This window comes from Syngnathus acus, chromosome 8, assembly GCF_901709675.1.
Source record: "Syngnathus acus chromosome 8, fSynAcu1.2, whole genome shotgun sequence".
Classification (NCBI taxonomy): Eukaryota; Metazoa; Chordata; class Actinopteri; order Syngnathiformes; family Syngnathidae; genus Syngnathus; species Syngnathus acus.
The window spans coordinates 5,281,840-5,302,890 of NC_051093.1; the positions used below are offsets into that span (position 1 = coordinate 5,281,840).

Genomic DNA, 21,051 nt, shown 5'->3' on the forward strand with positions numbered 1-21,051 from the left:
TCTATTCTTGTTACTAGTTCCAACAAAACATTATTAAAATAAATTAAATGAAAGGGATTCCCATTCTGCTCATTCAAAAAACGTTTGCAATTTTTTTTAACATAATTTTTATTGTCATTACCAGAAGCAGTAGCTGTAACTCTGAACAAGAGCCCAGTAAATCTAATCACATTAGAAATTGAACTGCAAAACAAATGTGATCAGACTGTACTGTATATCAATTGCATGAATATAATTGGAGTGTGTGAGCCTTTCAGGCAACTTGATATTGAGGGAGGAGACTCATCCCAGAACTTCTCCAGTAAGCAAGCAGCTGGGAGGAGGTGTCTTCTGGCAGGCATACATACTTTGTAATTAGCCTTCTCCCTTCATTCAACATCCTGTACAGGCCGTGACCTCTGCACACAAACAAGGGGCTGCAGGACGAGTTGCAGGGTGTCATTCTTCTCCATCGCCCCATCCCTCCACATTTGCCCCTGGATCATATTCTTCTCATTGACGGAGAACATCAGGCAGTTTTCAGGAGGATTGTTTGGATCCTAAAGAACCAACGACCAGAGTAAGTTTTTAATTACACAGCAATGAATGAATGTATAGTATTCATAATACACTTTGATTTGGCACTTATAATGAATATTTTTATGATATGATAAATGTATATTTTTTAAATTAAATAATCTTCATTTAACATGATTTGAAGCCATATTTTAAACTACACTCTTATAGATGTATGAGTACGCTGATATTAAAATAGTTTCCTCTCAAAAATAAATCTCAGAATTCACTTGCAAACTCCTCGAAAGTGGACTTTTTGTCTGAAGGGTTTGTCAACATTGTGCATTTACGATGTTGACCGTGACAAAGTATCCAGCTGACTGCAACATGGAGGTCTGTGTTGATTTTGGATGCCTTAGTCAGTAAATCTCTGCCACTCTTGTTTGTTGCCACTTTACAAGGAGACATGTGGTCAGCACAAGGCACGGGAAAGTGTTTAAAACTCTTTAAAAAATTTGGCCTTGTAAATCGACACAATTGCTTAAATTCTTGCCGGTGTTGTTGCTAGGCGGAATATGTGCAGTGGAGTCTATTAAATATTGAAACAGAACAAGGCCGCATTTCGCTACTTTGTATTAAATATAAACACAACTAAAAAGACTCTTATCATCTTCTCTTTTTGTCCTTCAAAGATGGAGCACGCAACATTAATAGGACTGATTGTCCTCTTGCCATTAAGTCTGGACTTGCTCCAGGTCAATGGCCTGAGATCCATTAGAGACACCACAGGAACTCATTCACCGAGTTCCTCGGATGTCAAAGCGGGGCATTGCTCCTATACGTTCATCGTCCCGCAGCAGAAGCTATCCGGAGCGTTGTGCTTGGACACGAAGGCCGCCAACCAATCAGAGGTGGTGGCCTTACGGGCAGAACTGAAACTGCAGCAGGAGCAGCTGGAGAACCTACAGACGTTGCTGGAGCAGGAGGGCAGCTTCATCACCGAGATGAGAATCCTGCGTCAGGAGAGCAGCGGCATGAACGCCCGTATCGCTCAACTCTACAGCCAGCTTCTGCACGAGGTCATCCACAAGAAGGACCAGGCCATGGAGCAACGCAGGGCGGAGAGCATCCTGCTTAATGCGACAACGCATGTGAGTAACACGATAAAATATGAATGAAAGCCTACTTTAATTTAGTTTCGCCTGGGTCGCAAGTGGAAATTACAAATTTAAATCTTTTTAAATATAAAAGGCAATTGTGAGGTTACTTCCTGGTCCTATCATGAAAAGTTTGATTTAATGTGGATGGTGGTCTTCCATCAGGCGCTGCAGGTGTCCAGCAACTTCAGGGAACTGGAGAAAAAATACGGAGTGCTTACATCCATGTTGACCTCCCAAAGCCAATTAATTACCCGTTTGGAGAGCCAATGCCAGTGTAAGGACAACTCTCAGTCGGACCCGGTAAGAACGTCATTTTCAACCCAACCCTTCTCTCTTATCTAATAACATTGTGCAACATTGTGACCGCTGCAGATGCCGACGGACTCTCCAAAAAGCCGCTCCGGTGTGCTGCTTAATGACAGTTCTGAAATCAGCAATGATCTTCAAAGGGACCAAAGTGCTCTGCAGCAAGACAACCCTTTGGAGGCGCTTCTGATTTCCAGCACCACTGTCAGTCCTTCAACAGCCCAGCCTGTCATTAACTTCCCTGTCACCAAGAGCCCAGGTATGCAAAACCGCATATGATTCATAACTCTGGTTTAATTCCGTCTTTAATTCCTTTGTCTGCACACCGTGATGGATTTCAGTGCTCGCATGAGCGTCAAATGCCGTCGGGGTCGGTGACCTCCTCGGGGGAGAGTCTTATCTCTCTGGGGAATGCCAAAACAATGTCAATGGCAGCGTGCAAAGCTTATCAGAATGTTTGAAATTAGTAAGCTAAATAGCCTCGTGTGGGAGGCATTCCCCCCATACCAAACTTCTTGTTTCTTCTCCACTTTACATGAAAAAAGTGAATTCCGACAATGAAAACAAATATAGTTGTTTGCTGTGACTCAGGGCCATGGCGGGACTGCAAACATGCGCTGGAATCCGGCGAGACCACCACCGGCATCTACCTTCTGCGCTTGCAGAGCGCCAACCGGCTCCTCCAGGCCTGGTGTGACCAGAATCATGCTCAAGGAGGCTGGACGGTCATCCAGAGACGGCAGGACGGCTCCGTTAACTTTTTTCGAAATTGGGAGCAGTACAAGGTAACATTAAAACCGTTCACTACCATTGACGACTATAGACGTCAAAGATCTGTTTTAACTGGCATTTATTTTGGCTTTCTGTGGCAACCAATCCAGTTCAAACTTTATTTCAATATCGATCCTCCGATGTATTACAGCATGGCTTCGGGAACCTGGACGGAGAGTACTGGCTGGGCCTGGAACATCTCTACTGGCTTACCAAGCAAGCCAAATACAAGCTGCGTGTGGTTCTGGAAGACTGGCAGGGCCGGCAAGTGTTCGCCGAGTACGACAGCTTCCGGCTGGAGCCGGAGAGCGACTGGTACAGACTGCGCTTGGGTCAGTATCGGGGCAACGCCGGCGATTCGCTCTCGTGGCACAACAACAAGGCCTTCACCACTCTGGATCGGGATAAAGACGCCTACACAGGTTCGCATTGTTTACGTCGCTCACCTACACGGATTTGAGGCTTTATTACTTTCTCGTGGTTTTGTCGGCAGGTAACTGCGCCCACTACCAGAAAGGAGGCTGGTGGTACCACATGTGCGCCCACTCCAACCTCAATGGCGTTTGGTATCGGGGCGGTCACTACCGCAGCCGCTACCAGGACGGCGTCTATTGGGCCGAGTTCCACGGCGGCTCCTACTCGCTCAAGCGGGTCCTCATGATGCTCAAGCCCGTGTAATTTCTTTGCATCACACTCATGGGAGGGAACGAGATCGGCCTTCCCCTTTTTGCTGCTTTCGAGGTCCTCCACTGACATTCGCTTATTGAGTTACTGCCGTGACTCCCGCCGTATGATATATTTTTTTCATGAGTTCAATTGTGTAGAACGCAATAAATCAAATGACCTAATAAATCCAATTTGTTCAGTCACCTGGAAAAAATGGATACATTATTTTCAGACTATTGTCACATTTTCTCATCACCTCAATAAATGCTAATGGTTTATGTTCTTTTCTTTCTTTTCTACTTCATATTATTCTTGTTTTTTGTGATACATACATTTGTAGCGGCTACGCCGTTGTGCAATCGGCCTCCTCCTTTTTTTTTTTGCTGCTTAGTGTCATGACTTTGCCTCATATTTTCAGTTGTCATATTTCCAACCCCGCCCTCAAAATTGATGATTTTGTTGTTTGGTTTAAGAGAGTCCCTGAATCATCGCCGATTGCTTCACAACCTGCTTTTTTTCAATCAAATGTAAGGTTTCTTGTGAAAGAGGGCGTTGACGCCTTCCTCACAAGCTTGTGCAACTGAAGCTAGACGAGGTGTTATAAGGAGACTCGCTGGGGAGCTTCACCTAATAGTCCTGAAGATGGCCATCATATAAACTATCAAGAGACTCTTCATTTATATCTGGAAGGATGGCGCTTCAGATGTTGGTGGCCGTCCTCCTATGGGCTGCATTATGTGGTGAGTTTTAACAGTGACGTTGAGGACATTATCTCTAAAAACAGCACTTTTGGGCAAAATGTTTAAAGACATGCTACAAGATTTCCCTGACAAACATTTGTTTTGTATGTATGTGTTCGTGTTTCAATGTATCCTGTTAAATGTTATGCGCCCATGCATAAAGTTGACCTTTGCTTCTCCAACTGATCCAGATCTAGGGGAACAAGTTTCCGACATAACATTCTTCTGTGGAATATATCCCATACTCACTGAGATGATTGACATTAGGGATATGTCATCTACTCAATTAGTCTACGACTGTTTGGCCATCAATTTCCATTTTCACGGGAAGATGTCTTTCTTGATCACAGCGCTAAGAGTCCCTTCCACGGAAGTGGAACAGCCACAAGGTTATTATCATTATTATTATTGTTATTTTTATTATTATGATTATTACGATTATTATTATTTTTTTCACTGCTGCCAGGTGAACGTATAACTTAAATTGCATGGACCAAAATATTGGGGTCACAGCTGTTTTAATTGAGTCATTCTAAAAGTTATGCGTGAGCGCCCTCTGGTGCTTTACCAAAGAATAACAGCCTAATTTTGTTCTCTTTAATTAACACCTCGCTCGCTGTTTTTCCCTCGATGTCAGTTTGTCCTCTAGCGCATTCGTACTTTAACTTTGCTGCCAAAATATCCGAACCCTGCTACGAGAATATTACTCTCGTTTGGGACGAGCTTTGGAGGGAAACACACGGAGGCCGTGACGTGAAAAAACTGTATACTGTCACCAATGGGACTCTGAACGAGTGGGGCGGAAAACAAGAATGTTACACTGGCAACTTCTCCCGTGAGGCATGTTATGTTCTGCCTCCCATTTTCTTTTACTGTGAGTACAGTGCATCGACACAATATGATTTTTTTTAAATGTGATGGAAATAACATTTCATTCAATTTGCAGTTCCTCCAGTTATGATGTGGGTATATGTCAAGCCCGATTCTGGTCCCATGTTGGAGGACAACTTTTACACTCTTTTTTGTAACATTACCGTGCTGAGCCCTGTGCGAAACCTGACCATCAGATGGCTGGAAGGCGGCGGAATCATAAACATTCATAACTCAGTGACCTCGCAGGAATTCTCATATCCCTTGGTCATCAGGATGAAAAGAGAATCAACGTACACTTGCCAGGCTGAGTACATCCTGACCAATAATGTCACCCAGCAGGAAGCTTCCTTGAAGGTCACGAGTGAATGTAAGCGTGCTCAATCTTTTCGGATGCAATTCCATCACTCTTCTGCTTCTTCTCCTGCGCATTATTACGCAAAGCTCTCTGGAATGGGGTGTGCGAGTCTATGCATATTTTCCCGAGAGCAGGGTGAAATGTCGCTACTGAGCCTCCACTTTTGTTTCTCTTGCAGTCCCCGACAGCAGTCCAGTCCCCGACAGCAGACCAGTCCTTGTGCCAGTCGTTATAATTTGTGTGTTGACATTGTTTGCAGTCCTCGCCCTGATCTTTATTTGTATCGGCAGGAAAAGAAGAGGTCAGTACTGTTTCAAGGTCCAAAGTGACAATATCGCTCTCGGAAACATTCTTGGTGGGAACAAGCTTGCAACATAGATGATTCAGACCTTTGACTCATTCAATAATGTGGCTCGATTTAACTTTTGAGCCTCCCAATAACGCTCAGTGTGCTGAGGATTACAGGAGGGGTGGGACAGGGCGAGCTGGATATTATTCAGTAAACTTGGAAGTCATTGGCAAAGCATTGTTTTAACAACAATCTCTTACAGGTTTGCAGGTTGTTGGTTTAAAAAAGAAAAAAAAACTTTATAAAATATATATGTTTTAAGATCGTATTGTATTTTGGATCGATTATTTTAGAACCTCCACTTTAATACTGTAAACTCTGGTTGTATTCCATTAAATGTACCACTTTATTTTTGTGCATATTGTCTTTTGAACTGGACCATTTGACCAAATTACGGTTTCCATACATGTTTCATGAGAGGCAGGCACGATGTTCTTAAATGTTCTATCAAATGCTAGAAGGTATAATAGATGTGTACAGTAATCCCTCGTTTATTGCGGATAATTGGTTCCAAAAACCATCCGCGATAAGTGAAATCCGCGAAGTACGGTCACCAAAAAGAAGCACTGGGCAGGCGGAAAGATGCTAATTCGCGATCGTGCTAACGCGGAAAACGGACTTCTAAAGGAATTTAAACGAACATTTGGAGCAGTACTACATTGTCCTAAAGGTTAGACACGTTTCCTCAATTTAGAAGTTTTAGTTTGACTTTTAAATGTTTTTTTAATTTGGAAAAAAATCCGCGATGTAGTGAAGCCGCAATAAACGAGACGCGAAGTAGCGAGGGATCACTGTATATCCATTCATGCAACTGAATAATTCATGACTTCCTCGGAATCTATTAGCAAGTAGATTTGTGAATACATTTAGACTTGATCATTATTTTCCTATAGTACTTGCTTTTTCTGACATTTTGGTGTGGTTGCAAGAGAATTTTCCTATGTAAAATGTGTGCCTTAGCCTAATAAAGTTTGGGAGGAAATCACTGCTGTATATATTATATATATAAGCATAAGGAAGACCAATGTGTGAAATATTTTGCTTGTCACGGCTGGTATAAGATTGCTTCACCTGACCAACAAATCAGAGGACAAAATAAAGCTGACGTCATAAGGGCCAGATTTGCTTTGAAGCCAATCAGGTTAAAGAAACTCCCGTTGCTACAACGCCTTCAAACGTGCTGATAAATGCCCCTGGGTAGATAAAATTGACACGAAAGCACGTTGAGAATAAAATCAGATGAGAAAAACAAAAAAAAACATTCCCTTACAACAAGTGTCCCTAATGTGGTGTCCTGCACGTGTGCGAGCCGAGTGTCACGTGATGACCGACGTGCGCGTCAACGCACAGCACGTTCGAGGCCGCGCACGCCAATGCAGGCGGGACGTGGCCTTGCAGTCAAACTTGCTTGCGCTGGCCCTTTAAGGACTGAAGGATTTGGGAGTGACGCGGATATGAAACCCAGTTTAGTTATCCTTTTTTTCTGCGCTATGAAAAATATTTGGACAAACTAGACTAACGGCTGTCAGACGGCTTTAATTAGCCAATTATGTTACCGGTTTACATGACTTGTTGAAGGAAGCGAGCGACGCTGCGGATAGGGCGACGATCGGCCAGAAAGTCTTCCTCCGCCCGCCTTTCGGGGGATTATACTCTGAGAACTTTGGAGAAGTTCTTTGTATTCGGGGCGGTCGAGAGGGCTTGGCCAGCGGGTTGAACATGGACTGGGGCACGGAGCTTTGGGTGAGTCGCTGCCGAATATGCAACGCGGCCAGGACGACTCTTGCTAGCTTTTACGTGGGATTTAGTTAGCTTCTTTTGATTCCCCGACATGGTGCGTTCATGGTCACCGCCGTTTTGGAAACAGCGAGTTTTGCAAATTGAAGTCCACGTTTGCACGATGACACACACACACACACACACACAATTGCGGGTCATTTTATTCGGTACACGAGATGCATTTGATCTATTTTGGACGGAGAAGGTCGTGCAGGTTGTACCTAATTGAATGTCCGAACATCACTTGCAGAGCACATCAAGATTGTCGCGTCACCCCTTTCAAATGTTTTGCACTTAAAAGCAATTCCGTGCATGCATCTTCAAGGTGTCCCGCAGGGATACGTTGCAAGCACAGGGAATTGTGTGTTATTTCCTTGTTGACACTTGGCTTCCATAGAGATGACACCACATGCTCAGTGTTATTTGGATTTGAAAACAACCTTGGACTGTAAATCACACGCGTGTGCACTTTTACTGTATGATGATGTAATCATTGTCATTCAGGTGTAAACAATAGCAGAAAATGGGGACAATAGCTCAATAACAATTGTGGTTATGTACGAACAACTGTTCAACTTGCGACACACAAAACAATTGCTTCTAAAGGTGACTAGACAACTGCAATTGTGTACTAGAATGTTCTCAATAGAGTCGAAGTGTTTCCTCTGACATCTTTTTTTATCTAGACGCTGTATAACCAAATAAACAAAGTATGCGTAGATAAAAATCTATTCATAAAAGTAAAACTGACTCTTCTCTCAGCTTATCAGTACGACACTGGTTCAACATATGAAGGCCCTGTTTCCATTTCTCGTCATTGCTCACATGGCCTAAAACTGAGACGCATATGCCCTCTAAGCACTTAATAGGCACTGTTTCTTTTGCACCGAGTGCTATGTTGCCACATTTTCTCGTGTGCAGTTTTTCCACACTTATTCCGCAAAGTACATTCTTTTTACTGGCGGTCAGATAATTCGTTCTGTTAGCATCAGGCCGTTGCAGCTCATAGCAGCTCGTGAGAACGAGACGCCAGTAAGACGGTATAGTAACGTGACGTCACGGAGCCATTTTCCTTGACAGGCAGAATTGGAGAGAGAAATGCTGCAGCCTCATTACAGCGTTCCCCCCTCGGGCCACGTTTCCCGTCCCTTTTTCTGTTCAGCGTGCTTGTGCAACAGCGTAATTAGTTTTGCCCTACTTTGATTGGACGGCGGTAGCGGCAGTGTGAAGAGCAGGTTCTTTAGCTTATTTAGGTATTTGCTGATCCACATGCTTATGTGTTGCCCCCCCCCCCCCCCCCCAACGATTCTCTCTATACATTTGTTTCTTCTAACAATTCTAAGTTATAAGTTAGTTCCTTTCCCCCAGTGTGGAATTGGGCGTCCATTGCTCACTGCTAAAAGGTTATAACACTGTAATTATTGATGCTATTCATTAGCTCGCATTTTGGTTTAGCTTTAAGCTATTGGCCCTAAATTCTGACTCCTTAAGATACCATAATAGCAGTGTTTGCCTTTCTTTGGAGTGGATTAAAAAAAAAAAAAAATGCCTGTGAGTAATGTTATATTGTTTGTCGACATGTGTTGCTTCACCATTCAAATTTGTTGCTAAAGAGACAAATGATGCTTATTGTTAGCCTGTCGTCTGTGCTGTTTGCGTTGTGTGTCACAGTAAGTAGTAATGAATTAAAAACTGAAAAAAAATATATATAACAACATAACTGAAACTAATAATGAATTCACTACATGATTTGCTACAGGGAAAAGGGTTTTGAAGAATAACTATGAAATGAACCAGTTGCTGGTTTCATGAATGTTTACCTCAAGAGTCACTTGTCTGGCATCTGATCGCACTTTAATCCCGCTGCTATTTAAAGGTGCGTGGTGTGCAAGACCAGTGTAGCGGCTCGTGCTAACCTGATAGCGAGCGCTAACAGGGATGGATACAGATGGTCATGAGCTGTTCAGGTGTCGCAAGTCACCTCTCTGTGAATGAACTCATCGATGGGGAATATAGAAATGAGAAATGGCAGACATCTTGGCCCCGAAAACCCAAATCCTTGCGCCATTTCTAAAAATAATAATCTCATGAAACCGTGACACACAATGAGGCGGCTCTGCTGTCTGAAAATGTTCCAGACGACATAATTACTCGGACCGTGAATGAATAGCATCACGTGTTGATGTTTCATGCTCGTAGCCTCAGGCCGATTGGTCAGCTAACACTAAAATTGCCCAGTAGGACTCATCCACACAACTGACCTTTTTAATTTGAATTTTTTTGCTATTCTTCACCGTACCGCAGTGCAGGATTACCTCAGTTGGGCGGGTGAACAAACGTTTGTTGGATGACCTTTTGTTTTGGGCCAGAGTCTTTAACCTTTTACTCTGTTCTGTAATTAGCCCAAATGTTGTCTCCGGAAGGGCGGACAAGGACTTGTCCGGGTTCCCCTCTTCAGTTTTCCACCCCCTCTCCATCCCACCTTCTCCTCAATACAATCACTAGTCAGAAATTAAATCCCGGGAATCTCCCGTGAGAGACGATCATCGTCACTCGCTCTTGACAGAGTTGCCTGAGCGTAGCCTTTTATGATGGAAATCAAATTCCAGCCGGCAGAGAATGTCGAGGTTTGCCGCTGACATGAAACGCAGTCTCATTTTACGCTACATTTGTCGTCAATTTGCCGTCGTCATGCGTCGTATCATAGCAAGTGCTTGCGGGCCTCATTATCATAATAGGAACACAATATGGAAGATATTTTTGTCGACACAAATACGCTTTTGCTTGTGTGGGCTTTTTAGATTCTTTGTGCGTCTTGAAAATCGAATTATTGTTAGCATATGTGTATTATTGAACATAATAATGCCCTTGTTACTCGCCAACATTCCGTGTTTCAATGTCATGGCTCGCCCAAGCTAGCGACATGAAGCTAACTTTGTTTCATGCCGCTTTAGCAAATCAAGTGGTCATGTTTTTTTCCTTAAATCATTACACGGCTGATCTGGTCATAATAATCTCTCTTGGTTTGGAACAGGAACGTATTTAGAAATTTGGACTGGCTCAGTAATTTTGAACATGGTGATACTTTAGGGGCACGTCTCAAAATTCATTATTATAACCTCCCTAAATTTTTCCATGTCCCACTTTTGTTTTTGCTTTGGTAACCATGATACTTTTCGACCAATTTGATTCCAGCATCCATTCACATGGCGTTCTTTTGCATCATAGCACATTTGATGCGTCCGTGTCGCGTTTCCATGTGACCAAATATGGCTCCTTTCTCGATAAACGACGACGATTCGCACATATGGAATGCCGGTGTTGAATTGGGCATGAGGAAGTGCTCGAGTGAGTTTGCGGTATACAGTAGGCTTGATCTGCTGGTTCCTTTATCTTTGCCGGTGTTTTGTGGTTTCTTTTCACCCAAATTCGTCAGAGTCGCAACATGGCTTGTCATTTAGGCGTGAACTTCTAATTGCACCGGTGACATTTCGCTCCATTTGTGAATGGAATATTGGACAAGCAGCTGATGCGGACAAATCTTTTTATCCGTGTTTTAACTGTAACTCTGCTACATATGCTTGGAATGTCTGCAGCGTAACATGAAGCAAGATTCTTGACAGCATTCCAGCCAGTGCAACATTAACTCAACATGAATCACATCCTGCAGCGAGCGTCTCCTTTCCCTAATCACTCCCTCGTGTTCTATTTTAAAGATTTTTTTTTTTTTTTTTTAAGGACCGATGTGACGTCATCGAGAAGCATACGCACTCCGGGTTGGAGCTGGTGGAGAAGTATGTGAAATTTGTGAAGGAGAGGACGGAGATTGAGCAGAACTATGCCAAGCAGTTGAGGTGGGCCTTGTCCTTCTTTTGGATCATCTCTTTCGAAGTGTGTGTGTGTGTGTGAGCTGTTTATGGCATGTTTGTCTAGTCCCATGACTCTATCGGAACACACTGGCCTCATTCTCCAGCTGCAGTCCCACTGCTCCCACTCGCTGAGCATGCGCTGAGGAAGTGGGAGCAGACGAGCACATGACACACAGGATGTGGTCAGAGGAAGAGTGAAATGAGGAAGAGGACCGGCCTTTTTTTATTTCTAAATTCCATCCTGTGGTTGACAAGTCGATGAGTTTCCTCATGTTGTGATGTCATTCGACTTTTACTTTCACTCACCCAAACTTCCTTCTATTGCATCGGCATTGCAAAACACGATAAATATATAAATGTGCAGAAGTATTGGGACACACACGTTGGATTAACGATTGCTTTTTGTAGGGTTCAGTTTGTGCCTGGAATGTGAGGTTGCATTGAAGGTGTCCCAATACTTTTGTCCATATTGTGTATATCGTGCCATTATTTTTGAATCGCTTTTTGTCTTATTTCAGGAATCTGTTCAAGAAGTTTAATTTAAAACGGAACAGCAAGGATGAGCCAGATGTCAGGTGAGCTAAAATAAAAATGACACTCCCAAGCTATTAGCTAATTTTTCACAGGGCGCTAACGGCCTTAACCGACAAATCTCTTATCACGACTTCCCTCCGAGTGTGTTATCTGAAATCCTCATCACCGTCTGTTTGATATTTTCCTCCGCCACGACCTTTAGACTCACCAGCTACCAGTCGTTCATGGAAGTCTTGAACGAGACAAACGACTACGCGGGCCAGAGGGAGCTGGTGGCCGAGAACATGCTGATGAACATTTGCGCCGACCTCACTAAGTACCTGCAGGAGCTCAAACTGGAGCGAAAGTCGGTCAGTAGTCAATTTGACGCAATTAAATAGATTTGTGGGACAAAGTATTAAGATAGGCCGCTTTTCCATAAAATCATACTTGGATGAGATCTATGTGGAAGAACCAATTCAAAAACTTTTTTCGAGAAAGTTAACTTCCTGTAGGTGTGCTCCAATACTTGAGTACCCTCGATATAAAGGGGCGGTTGACGTGCGTCACGGTCATGTGGATATTACGGTCGTTCATTGAAATGGATGTGCAGTGATGTGGCGTCTCTCGGCGAGGAGTCATTCCTTGGCTCCGTCTCGTCGGATTATCAGTCTGAAGGCAGACGAGACGTCTCTGGCCGACACGCTGGCATTTGTTCTTTCCATTTTTTTTTCCTCCCCATCGGATTGTCACTATTCACTCCCGCACTTACACACGGCTGCCCCCCCCCCCCCGTTGTCACATGACCCCCCCCCCCCCCCCTCAGCCCCCACCCTTCCTTCCCCTTTCGCTGACTCTATTTTTACAAATGTCTGCAGTATCTGATGGAGGCCAAGAAGGCCCAGCAGACGTTGGAGAGCACCAACAAGCAGCTAGAAAGCGTAAGTGTGGTCTCGTATCGACACGGCATTGAAATGAACCTGGCAGTAAAAGTTCATGACAGATTTCATCCAGTCCGTACATTCTAAACTCATTGGTTGCCATACAGTCAAAGCTTTATTTTATTTTATTTAATTTTATTAAACTGGGTTGTCCACTTTCCAGAGTAAAAAGCGTTTTGAGCGGGAATGGCGAGAAGCAGAGCGAGCGTCGCAGAACGCCGACAAGACTGATCAGGACAATAACGCCACTAAAGCGGATGTGGAAAAGGTGAAAACAGTTCGAGGAGTTGAATCGTCTTGAGTCATGGCACTTATGATGTAAATCCGTGTCTTCTTCCTGCGTGTTCTCGGAAGGCGAAGCAACAAGCGCACATGAGAGCGCACGTCGCAGAGGAATGCAAGAACGACTACGCCGCTCAACTTCAGAATTTCAACAAGGAACAGAAGCAGTTCTATTTCACCGACATGCCGGTCATCTTTAATGTAAGTTATTGGGGAGGCAATTTCCCCTGCAAGCCACCCTCTAGCTCCGCCAGTGGCAGTAGCATCATCCACGTTGAATCATACTGAAAGCAGAAAATATGCAAAATGCTAATATCATTTTCATAATTGTTGTGTGCATGAACCAGAAAATGCAAGAATTGGACGAGCGGCGGATGCGAAAGTTGGCGCAGGGCTACATCTTGTACTCGGATATAGAGAAGCAGGTGATGCCCATCATCGGCAAATGCCTGGATGGCATCACCAAAGCCGGCACCAATGTCAACGAGAAACACGTGAGTCACTTCGGCTTTCTACCGACTTTGAACAAGTGCAGAAAAGTAAGAGTCAGATGGCGCTCGCCACTCAGGACACCATGGTGGTCATCGAGCAGAACAAGTCGGGCTTTGATCGGCCCGGCGACGTCGAATTTGAGGACTTCAGTCAAGGCATGAATAGGACGTCGTCAGACGGCAGCGTGGGAACGCCCAAAGGCTCCATTGACCATACGGTTAAAAACCGAAGCAAAAACTTTTGGATTTTCAGCAAAAAGTCCAAGGTAGGATTTTGCATGTCATCCAAGCGCACATGAACCCACATTTGACCATATCAAGTTGAATATCGAGCGAAACTTTACATTTATTTCAGTACAGTAAATCAAAGACTATTTGAATCGAACTACAGAAATAAATGAAGGTTTCTACGATATTCAAAATGAGTGGGATGCAACTGTAATGCAGTAGCGCAGCAGTCGACTAGCGGGCGGCTCCTTGCATGGCGGGCCGAGCCGGGACGGACCTCGCGCCCGTTCTAAACCTCCACAGCATGCAATTTTTGAAATCATAATGCCCTTTTGCACCCCATAGTGTTTCTAGAATCCCACCTGTTTGCATGATTGAGCACCCCCCCTCCCCTCTTCAAGACCCCCTGCCACCCCCCCACCTACGCACAGGTCAACCGGCAGTCAAGCGTTGTGCTGCGCTTGTGCTTTCAGAGCCGGAGACAACATTGAATTTTTCCTCGGCAGGCATCCGCAAAACACACTGCTTCCATTATCCTTGGCGCTACAATCGCAAGCATTGTGAGGACAAGCCGCAATGTTATTTGCCGGGTCAGTAAAACGGGACTCAAGGTCAAGTGGCGCTGGCAAGTGGAGAAGCTGTTAGTTCGAAGCGACGACGTGGGGGAAAAAAATTAACATTCGCCACTTGCGCAAAACTATTCCTGCGCACCTTCTACGCAATACTGCCACCTACAGCACCGGAGTGGAACGACGTCACGGTGGAGGTTTTTTTTGTAATTATCAATCCGCATCGGTCACGTGAAATCGCTCGGTCTTCCAAGTCACATGAGTAGTCCCCCCACGCCCTCCCCCCCTCCCTTCTATTCACAGCACTAAATGACCCCCTCTGTATTTCTTGTTTGCTTGTTCAACGCCTCTCTCCGCTCAGCATGTCTCCCCAGGCTGCGCTCGGCCGTGCGTGTGTGTGTGTGTGTGTGTGTGTGTGTGTGTGTGTGTGTGTGTGTGTGTGTGTGTGTGTGTGTGTGTGTGTGTGTGTGTGTGTGTGTGTGTGTGTGTGTGTGTGTGTGTGTGTGTGTGTGTGTGTGTGTGTGTGTGTGTGTGTGTGTGTGTGTGTGTGTGTGTGTGTGTGTGTGTGTGTGTGTGTGTGTGTGTGTGTGTGTGTGTGTGTGTGTGTGTGTGTGTGTGTGTGTGTGTGTGTGTGTGTGTGTGTGTGTGTGTGTGTGTGTGTGTGTGTGTGTGTGTGTGTGTGTGTGTGTGTGTGTGTGTGTGTGTGTGTGTGTGTGTGGTGTGTGTGTGTGTGTGTGTGTGTGTGTGTGTGTGTGTGTGTGTGTGTGTGTGTGTGTGTGTGTGTGTGTGTGTGTGTGTGTGTGTGTGTGTGTGTGTGTGTGTGTGTGTGTGTGTGTGTGTGTGTGTGTGTGTGTGTGTGTGTGTGTGTGTGTGTGTGTGTGTGTGTGTGTGTGTGTGTGTGTGTGTGTGTGTGTGTGTGTGTGTGTTGTGTGTGTGTGTGTGTGTGTGTGTGTGTGTGTGTGTGTGTGTGTGTGTGTGTGTGTGTGTGGTGTGTGTGTGTGTGTGTGTGTGTGTGTGTGTGTGTGTGTGTGTGTGTGTGTGTGTGTGTGTGTGTGTGTGTGTGTGTGTGTGTGTGTGTGTGTGTGTGTGTGTGTGTGTGTGTGTGTGTGTGTGTGTGTGTGTGTGTGTGGTGTGTGTGTGTGTGTGTGTGTGTGTGTGTGTGTGTGTGTGTGTGTGTGTGTGTGTGTGTGTGTGTGTGTGTGTGTGTGTGTGTGTGTGTGTGTGTGTGTGTGTGTGTGTGTGTGTGTGTGTGTGTGTGTGTGTGTGTGTGTGTGTGTGTGTGTGTGTGTGTCATCAGTCATGCTCTCCTAATTAGGCCTGAAGCCAGATGAAGAGCAAGCTCACTTGAAGGGACTTTCTGGGTCTGGCAATGAAAGCAGCACTTCTCCTGTATTGCTGGGTTTTTATTTTCTGTATGAGCCCAAAAGCCTCGCTTGTTCGTTCGCTCGCTCGCTCGCTGGTGTGTGTTTGTTTGCTGCCATGTTGCCGGGGCTCAATGTTGTCTTCTTGCTTTGTATTGGGCTTCAAGGTGTTGACGGTGTCTTTTTCTTTCTCTTGTCATCTTGTTTTGTCTTTTTGTCCCACCCCCCTCCCCACCCCTGCTGTACATCGACCCGCCTGCTTCCTGCTGTCCCCCCCCCCCCCCCCCATCCCTATTTCCTTACCAGCTCTCCCCTTCTACGCTCCCACCTTTCTCCACCCCTCCCGCCCCCTCGCCCATTAACGGACCCCCGTCCCCCAAGTTTGGCCGGGACCCCCTGTCGTACTGTTTGAAGGAGATCAATAAGACAGTCAAACCCAGAATCTCGTCCTTCCGCACACTCAGGAGATCGGTGAGTCGGTCAACTGCTGGGGCCTGCACATCCTATTGTCGCTCCACCTAAGCACTACTTTTGTCTTATTGTATTTTCTCGCTGTGTGTGTTGACTGTACAGTTTATGGAATGTTGCTCACATCACGTTTGCATAAGGCACCATTGCACAGGCTTCTTTTTAACAACACTAAGCATGTGTTCCAAAATATATTTTGCTTCCTTCTCTTTTTAGAAGTTCACACCAGAGAGGATTCCGGTAATATGGCACGCGCTGGTTTGCAAAGCGGGTGACTCATAAAGCGGCCACCTTCCCCATGCAAATGCTCATTTGGTTACGATAATAAAAAGAAAAAAAAAAAAAGAGCAAACAAATCTGACTCAGCTGCTCAACGACTTGCCCCACAGCAGTTGACATGATATATATATATATTTTTGCATTGAAAAGGTGGTCACTTGTTGGTGGAGGAGAGGACACACAATTGGTCACGCTATGAGAAAATTGGGCTTCTTCGGCACTAGGGAACATGAGAAAGGAGTGTTCGGGCCACACTGATTACAAGGGGAAATAAATCGGTTGTAGTGCCGCAGGAATATGGATAAAAAAAAAAAAAAGCAATTAAATGAAAATAATGTACGAGAGAATTTCAGCGGGTGAATGTCAGTTGGATTCTCATCATGGCTGTATTCTCATAATATTACAAGATTCAGATTTTTTTGTTAAGAGGTCGTAACGGCTCTTGTTTTTATGTTTTAATTTTCATGATTCTCTGACTTTTTGAAGTCTTTATTTCAATAAAATATATCCATATTTATATACATTTTAAAATCCCCAATATGTTTTTTTTCCTTCAAAATATTCTTGTAATACAGCTTCCATTTTAAAAATATCTAGTTTTCAGTGTGCCCCTAACACATCCAGCGTGACCAACTGTGCCCAGATTAACCTTTTGTTTTGGAAAGTAATCTGATCTCCAAACGTGAGAGCGCCTTGGTGTTTTTTCCTGACTGTGTGTGTGTGCCTGTTTCTTTTCTGTATGCTCCGCAGCGTTAACGCTGACTTCCTGTGACCTTTTTTGCAGCCGGCGGTCACGGAGGACTTCACGCACCTCCCTCCGGAGCAGCGCAGGAAGAGGTTGCAGGAGAAACTGGAGGAAACTGGCCGAAGGTTGCAGAAGGAAACCGATCAAAGGTCTGCACCTGTCCGTTCATCTCCATTAGGGCTCCCCCTAGTGGACATCGTGTTAATGGCATTGCGTGAGTGAGTGAAACTTATAAAAATTCTCTCTCTGTCTGGCTGTCAGTGAGGCCCTGGAAAAGATGAAGGGTGTTTATGAGAAAAATCCTGATCTGGGAGACGCCGGCAGCCTCGTACCCCAAATCAACCATACGAATCTGAATATAGAACGCCTCAGGCAGGAGCTAAACAAGTATGAGGTAATGCCGACTTCGGGGCTCGTCTTATTTATTTTGCCCTGTAATAGGTAGACGGGCCATACTCTGAATTATTAATCTGAACATGAAGTATTTGTAGCAGCCTACTGAGAGAGGCAATTAGGCCTTTTAGTTTGATGGGAGCAGGTACAAGGTATTACCTTGTCGGAATTAAGTTCACCCACAGGAGCTTAATAGTACCGCACGGCTTTTTGGTGGTAATTCTAAATTGCAAATCAACTTGTTAACAGCAACACTTAACAAGGCAAAAGTGTTAAATGTGAGCTGTCCAAATAGACGTGGTATTTATATTTTTATATTATTATATTTTATTGTATTTTATTTATCTGTATTTATATGCTATTATTATCTAATGCTGTTTAATGCTTAACCATGGCGATGCTTTTCCAGACATGGCTGGCTGATGCAGGTGGTCGAGGAGACACGCCACGATACAAATCTCACTCCTTCAACAACAACGACACTCACGAACCGCTTAGGTGATTCGCATTTTCCTCGCACCAGTGTTTGACCCATTGAGATTGCCTACACACCCATATATGTGTGTGTGTGTTCTAAAACAGCCTGGATGGAGCACACTCCGATGGTGGCACGCCCGACGCCTCCTCCCACGCCATCTATGCTGAGTTTGATGATGACTTTGAGGATGAGGAATTGGCGGCGCCCATTGGGAACTGTACCGCCATGTATAACTTTCCCGGTATGTCGCTAGCTTTATTACTACATCCACCTTGCCACAAAATAAATAACAAAAATGTTAGCAATCTGATTATCTTTACCCTTGGGGGCGATATTTCGAAATGTTCATCATCAAGGTTGTGTCTGTGTCGCAGGCGCCAGCGAAGGCACCATCGCCATGCAGGAAGGAGAAGTGCTGGCCGTGGTCGAGGAAGACAAAGGCGACGGCTGGACTCGCGTCCGTAGGAGCAACGGGGACGAAGGCTACATCCCGACGTCTTACGTCTCCATCTCGCTCCATAAATGACGCACGCAGGCGAGAGCAACAAGATTGGACTCCCTTGAAAAAAAAGATAAACAGTTAAGGGAGACATCGTGAAGATGTTAAAGCGCTTATGGGCAGGACCAGAAGCGCTACCACGAAGTAGGGGAGGGGAGGGGGCGGGGCTCATGCAAATGTAGTCCCAAATCGGTAAAAGCACGGTGCTAACAACGTGTGTTCCACATGGTTTGCTCTTCTTGTAATCCCACTTAGGAAAAACATTTTCGGATGAGTTCTCGGCATCACTTTACATCAACACAAGGTGACGCATTTGCTTCGAGTCAGGTTTTGGACCTCGATTGTCTCGGTGTGTTTTCATTTTTGGTTGACAGCAGACAATCGCAGACCATCGTCCAAGCTAAAAAGACACAGTGGTTTCCTTTGCTGTGTTTTCTACTACATGTAATTTATTACAAATGTTTGTCCTTTTTTTTTTTTTTTTTTAATGTTCCGCTTTGAATTTAGTAATTTTTTTCAAGTTCTTGCACACGCAGCGGAGAATGTAGTCACAAAAGGGAGCAGAGGAATGCACGAGTTGCAAAAGTAGTGACTATTGTATTTATGTAAGATACACTTTAGAGTCACAACAAGACCACTATTGTCTTATTTAACCTTTGAAATGAAGATTTTTACAGTGTGATAGAGAAGTGAAAGACGCTAATTATTTGTAGTGCGTTGCTCTTAATTGTCTTCATACACTTTTAAGTTTGTTCTAAGCTACGTTTCGGAGGAAACATTTGTCTTTGGTGCCTTTCAGCTAAGAATCATCAACGTTATTTTTAAACATGTCCATATTCACCACTTTTGCATTAAAGTTATTTTCCTGGTTCAGAACTAAATAAATCTGGAGCACATTTTAAAGTTAAATGTGTCGTTCATCCTCTTACATTCTAATTTAATTTTCACATTTGTATGTTTTAAAACCTGTTAAGTATTATGTATTATAGCTTTTCTGGAAGCTGTTTATTTATTTTTTGCTGGTTTTATTCATTTAAAATGTATGCTGTGCTGTATGGAAATAATTTATCCATATTCATAGTAGAGAACGCTTGAAACATATCGACCACTAGATGGCACTGTTGTATCTTTCCACGTTAAGACTTACAGTAGCTTTCATCGTTTTTCGCGTGTTTATTTCATACAGGTGATATGCATTTTGTTTTTCAAATTGCTTTTGAAATGTACCTCTCAAAATGTGTCTAATTCCAAACTGAAACACTTAAAACAATATTTTTCTTGAGTGTATAAATTCCAAAAAGATTCAAATACCCTCGCTGATGAATAATCACTATACCTTGAACATCCAGAAGTTAATGATCGGAAATCGAATCGGAGCGCTCCACCGGGTCAGAACATTTATCGCACACAAAGGCTCAGGGAAAAAAAACGATAAAGGGCAACAGCGTACACTTTTTTATCCTTCGCCAAAAATGCATTACAAGTGATTAACGTGTCAGTCAATATGAAGGGGACCTTTCTATGATGCAATTATCCGCCTCAACCAAACAATATAAAGACTAAAATTGTATTTTATAGCCAATACTTTTTTCTACGTAGTTTCATAAACAGAGAGTAGACTTGGTGGTTTCTGTTACAAAAAAGCAATTACTCTCTCTCTCTCTCTCTGGCTGCTGCACCACGGGTGTTTAAAGATTTAAAATTCCATCCTCAAGCAGTTGCCCAAAGAATGAAAAAGGGATATATCCACAGAGGTTAACTTTTTCAGAAGCTCTGGTGGTCTTGTAGCATATTTCTTCCTCCCTCCTCCAAGCCACAACATTAAACAATTTTACGAGGCCAAGTCGGAGTGAAAAATACTGAATAATTAAATATTTCAAGTTGAGAGTTTGCGCAGCTGCTGTTCAGACACTTTGTGAATCGTACAATGAAAGTAATGAATAAACAATAAGGCTTTTTGATTACTCTCTTGTAAATGTACAAATAATCGTCCCGAAGCCTGACAAATGCCTCATTTTCATTCCTGGGGTTGTGCCTGCAAAAATCGATTGGACTTTCTGCGGCTATTCATTGATGCATTGGCGTTGCCTTGGTTTCTTTTCAATTAAAAGATGGGAATGGCCAAATTGCACTTAAACTGGACCGTTTTGGGTTCTGTAAAAGCAACATTATGTCAAGATGTTTTCTATGGAAATAGCCTCTAATGACGATAAAAATGTACCACAAGGAGTTCTTCATTAAATTGACTCTTACAGATGCACAACAATGGATCTGAAGGACAATCTAATTATATTTATCGGTATTTATTTGTAATAAACTGGTGTGCGGATACATTTATTTACTCCCCTGAGTCACAAGATCGTTTTTTTGTTTTTTTTGATCGACTGAAACCCAATGTAAGGTTGTTTAATTTCCTAGCTGTCCTGAATGCAGCACAAGGT

The 21,051-nt window shown here is 43.9% G+C and overlaps 3 protein-coding genes and 1 long non-coding RNA gene across 10 annotated transcripts; 3 read left to right on the plus strand and 1 right to left on the minus strand.

The window, feature by feature from the left end:
- Positions 1–97: 97 nt before the first annotated feature.
- LOC119125947 lies at positions 98–5,546 on the minus strand. Its single transcript, XR_005098554.1, has 2 exons — positions 5,306–5,546; positions 98–539 (listed from the first exon to the last, which is right to left on the minus strand). It is a non-coding gene; the product is annotated as an uncharacterized LOC119125947 (long non-coding RNA).
- On the plus strand, positions 444–3,676 carry angptl6 (angiopoietin-like 6). Its single transcript, XM_037256809.1, has 7 exons — positions 444–559; positions 1,188–1,646; positions 1,818–1,955; positions 2,028–2,220; positions 2,553–2,746; positions 2,884–3,154; positions 3,226–3,676. The coding sequence occupies exons 2-7, from the start codon at positions 1,188–1,190 to the stop codon at positions 3,408–3,410; spliced, it is 1,440 nt and encodes a 479-aa protein (XP_037112704.1). The 5' UTR covers positions 444–559; the 3' UTR covers positions 3,411–3,676.
- Positions 3,966–5,921, plus strand: LOC119125901. Of its 4 annotated transcripts, none has more exons than XM_037256874.1 (5): positions 3,969–4,138; positions 4,321–4,527; positions 4,776–5,016; positions 5,089–5,378; positions 5,545–5,921. In XM_037256874.1, exons 1-5 carry the CDS (start codon positions 4,090–4,092, stop codon positions 5,742–5,744), a joined length of 987 nt encoding a protein of 328 aa, XP_037112769.1. In that variant the 5' UTR covers positions 3,969–4,089; the 3' UTR covers positions 5,745–5,921. The 4 variants fall into 4 exon arrangements, with proteins under 4 accessions (XP_037112771.1, XP_037112769.1, XP_037112768.1 ...); XM_037256873.1 differs by having other exon boundaries at positions 3,970–4,138; positions 4,776–5,012; positions 5,085–5,378; XM_037256875.1 differs by having other exon boundaries at positions 3,970–4,138; positions 4,336–4,527; positions 4,776–5,012; positions 5,085–5,378.
- A 1,179-nt stretch (positions 5,922–7,100) lies between these two features.
- trip10a (thyroid hormone receptor interactor 10a) lies at positions 7,101–19,519 on the plus strand. 4 transcript variants are annotated; one of them, XM_037256777.1, is made up of 15 exons: positions 7,103–7,458; positions 11,233–11,348; positions 11,882–11,938; positions 12,100–12,247; positions 12,755–12,817; positions 12,981–13,085; positions 13,172–13,300; positions 13,447–13,593; positions 13,668–13,856; positions 16,055–16,219; positions 17,280–17,389; positions 17,502–17,634; positions 18,043–18,131; positions 18,216–18,352; positions 18,486–19,519. In XM_037256777.1, the coding sequence occupies exons 1-15, from the start codon at positions 7,435–7,437 to the stop codon at positions 18,635–18,637; spliced, it is 1,764 nt and encodes a 587-aa protein (XP_037112672.1). In that variant the 5' UTR covers positions 7,103–7,434; the 3' UTR covers positions 18,638–19,519. The 4 variants fall into 4 exon arrangements, with proteins under 4 accessions (XP_037112673.1, XP_037112672.1, XP_037112674.1 ...); XM_037256779.1 differs by lacking the exon at positions 16,055–16,219 and adding an exon at positions 16,433–16,456 and having other exon boundaries at positions 7,104–7,458; XM_037256778.1 differs by lacking the exon at positions 17,502–17,634 and having other exon boundaries at positions 7,101–7,458.
- The last annotated feature ends 1,532 nt before the right edge of the window (positions 19,520–21,051 follow it).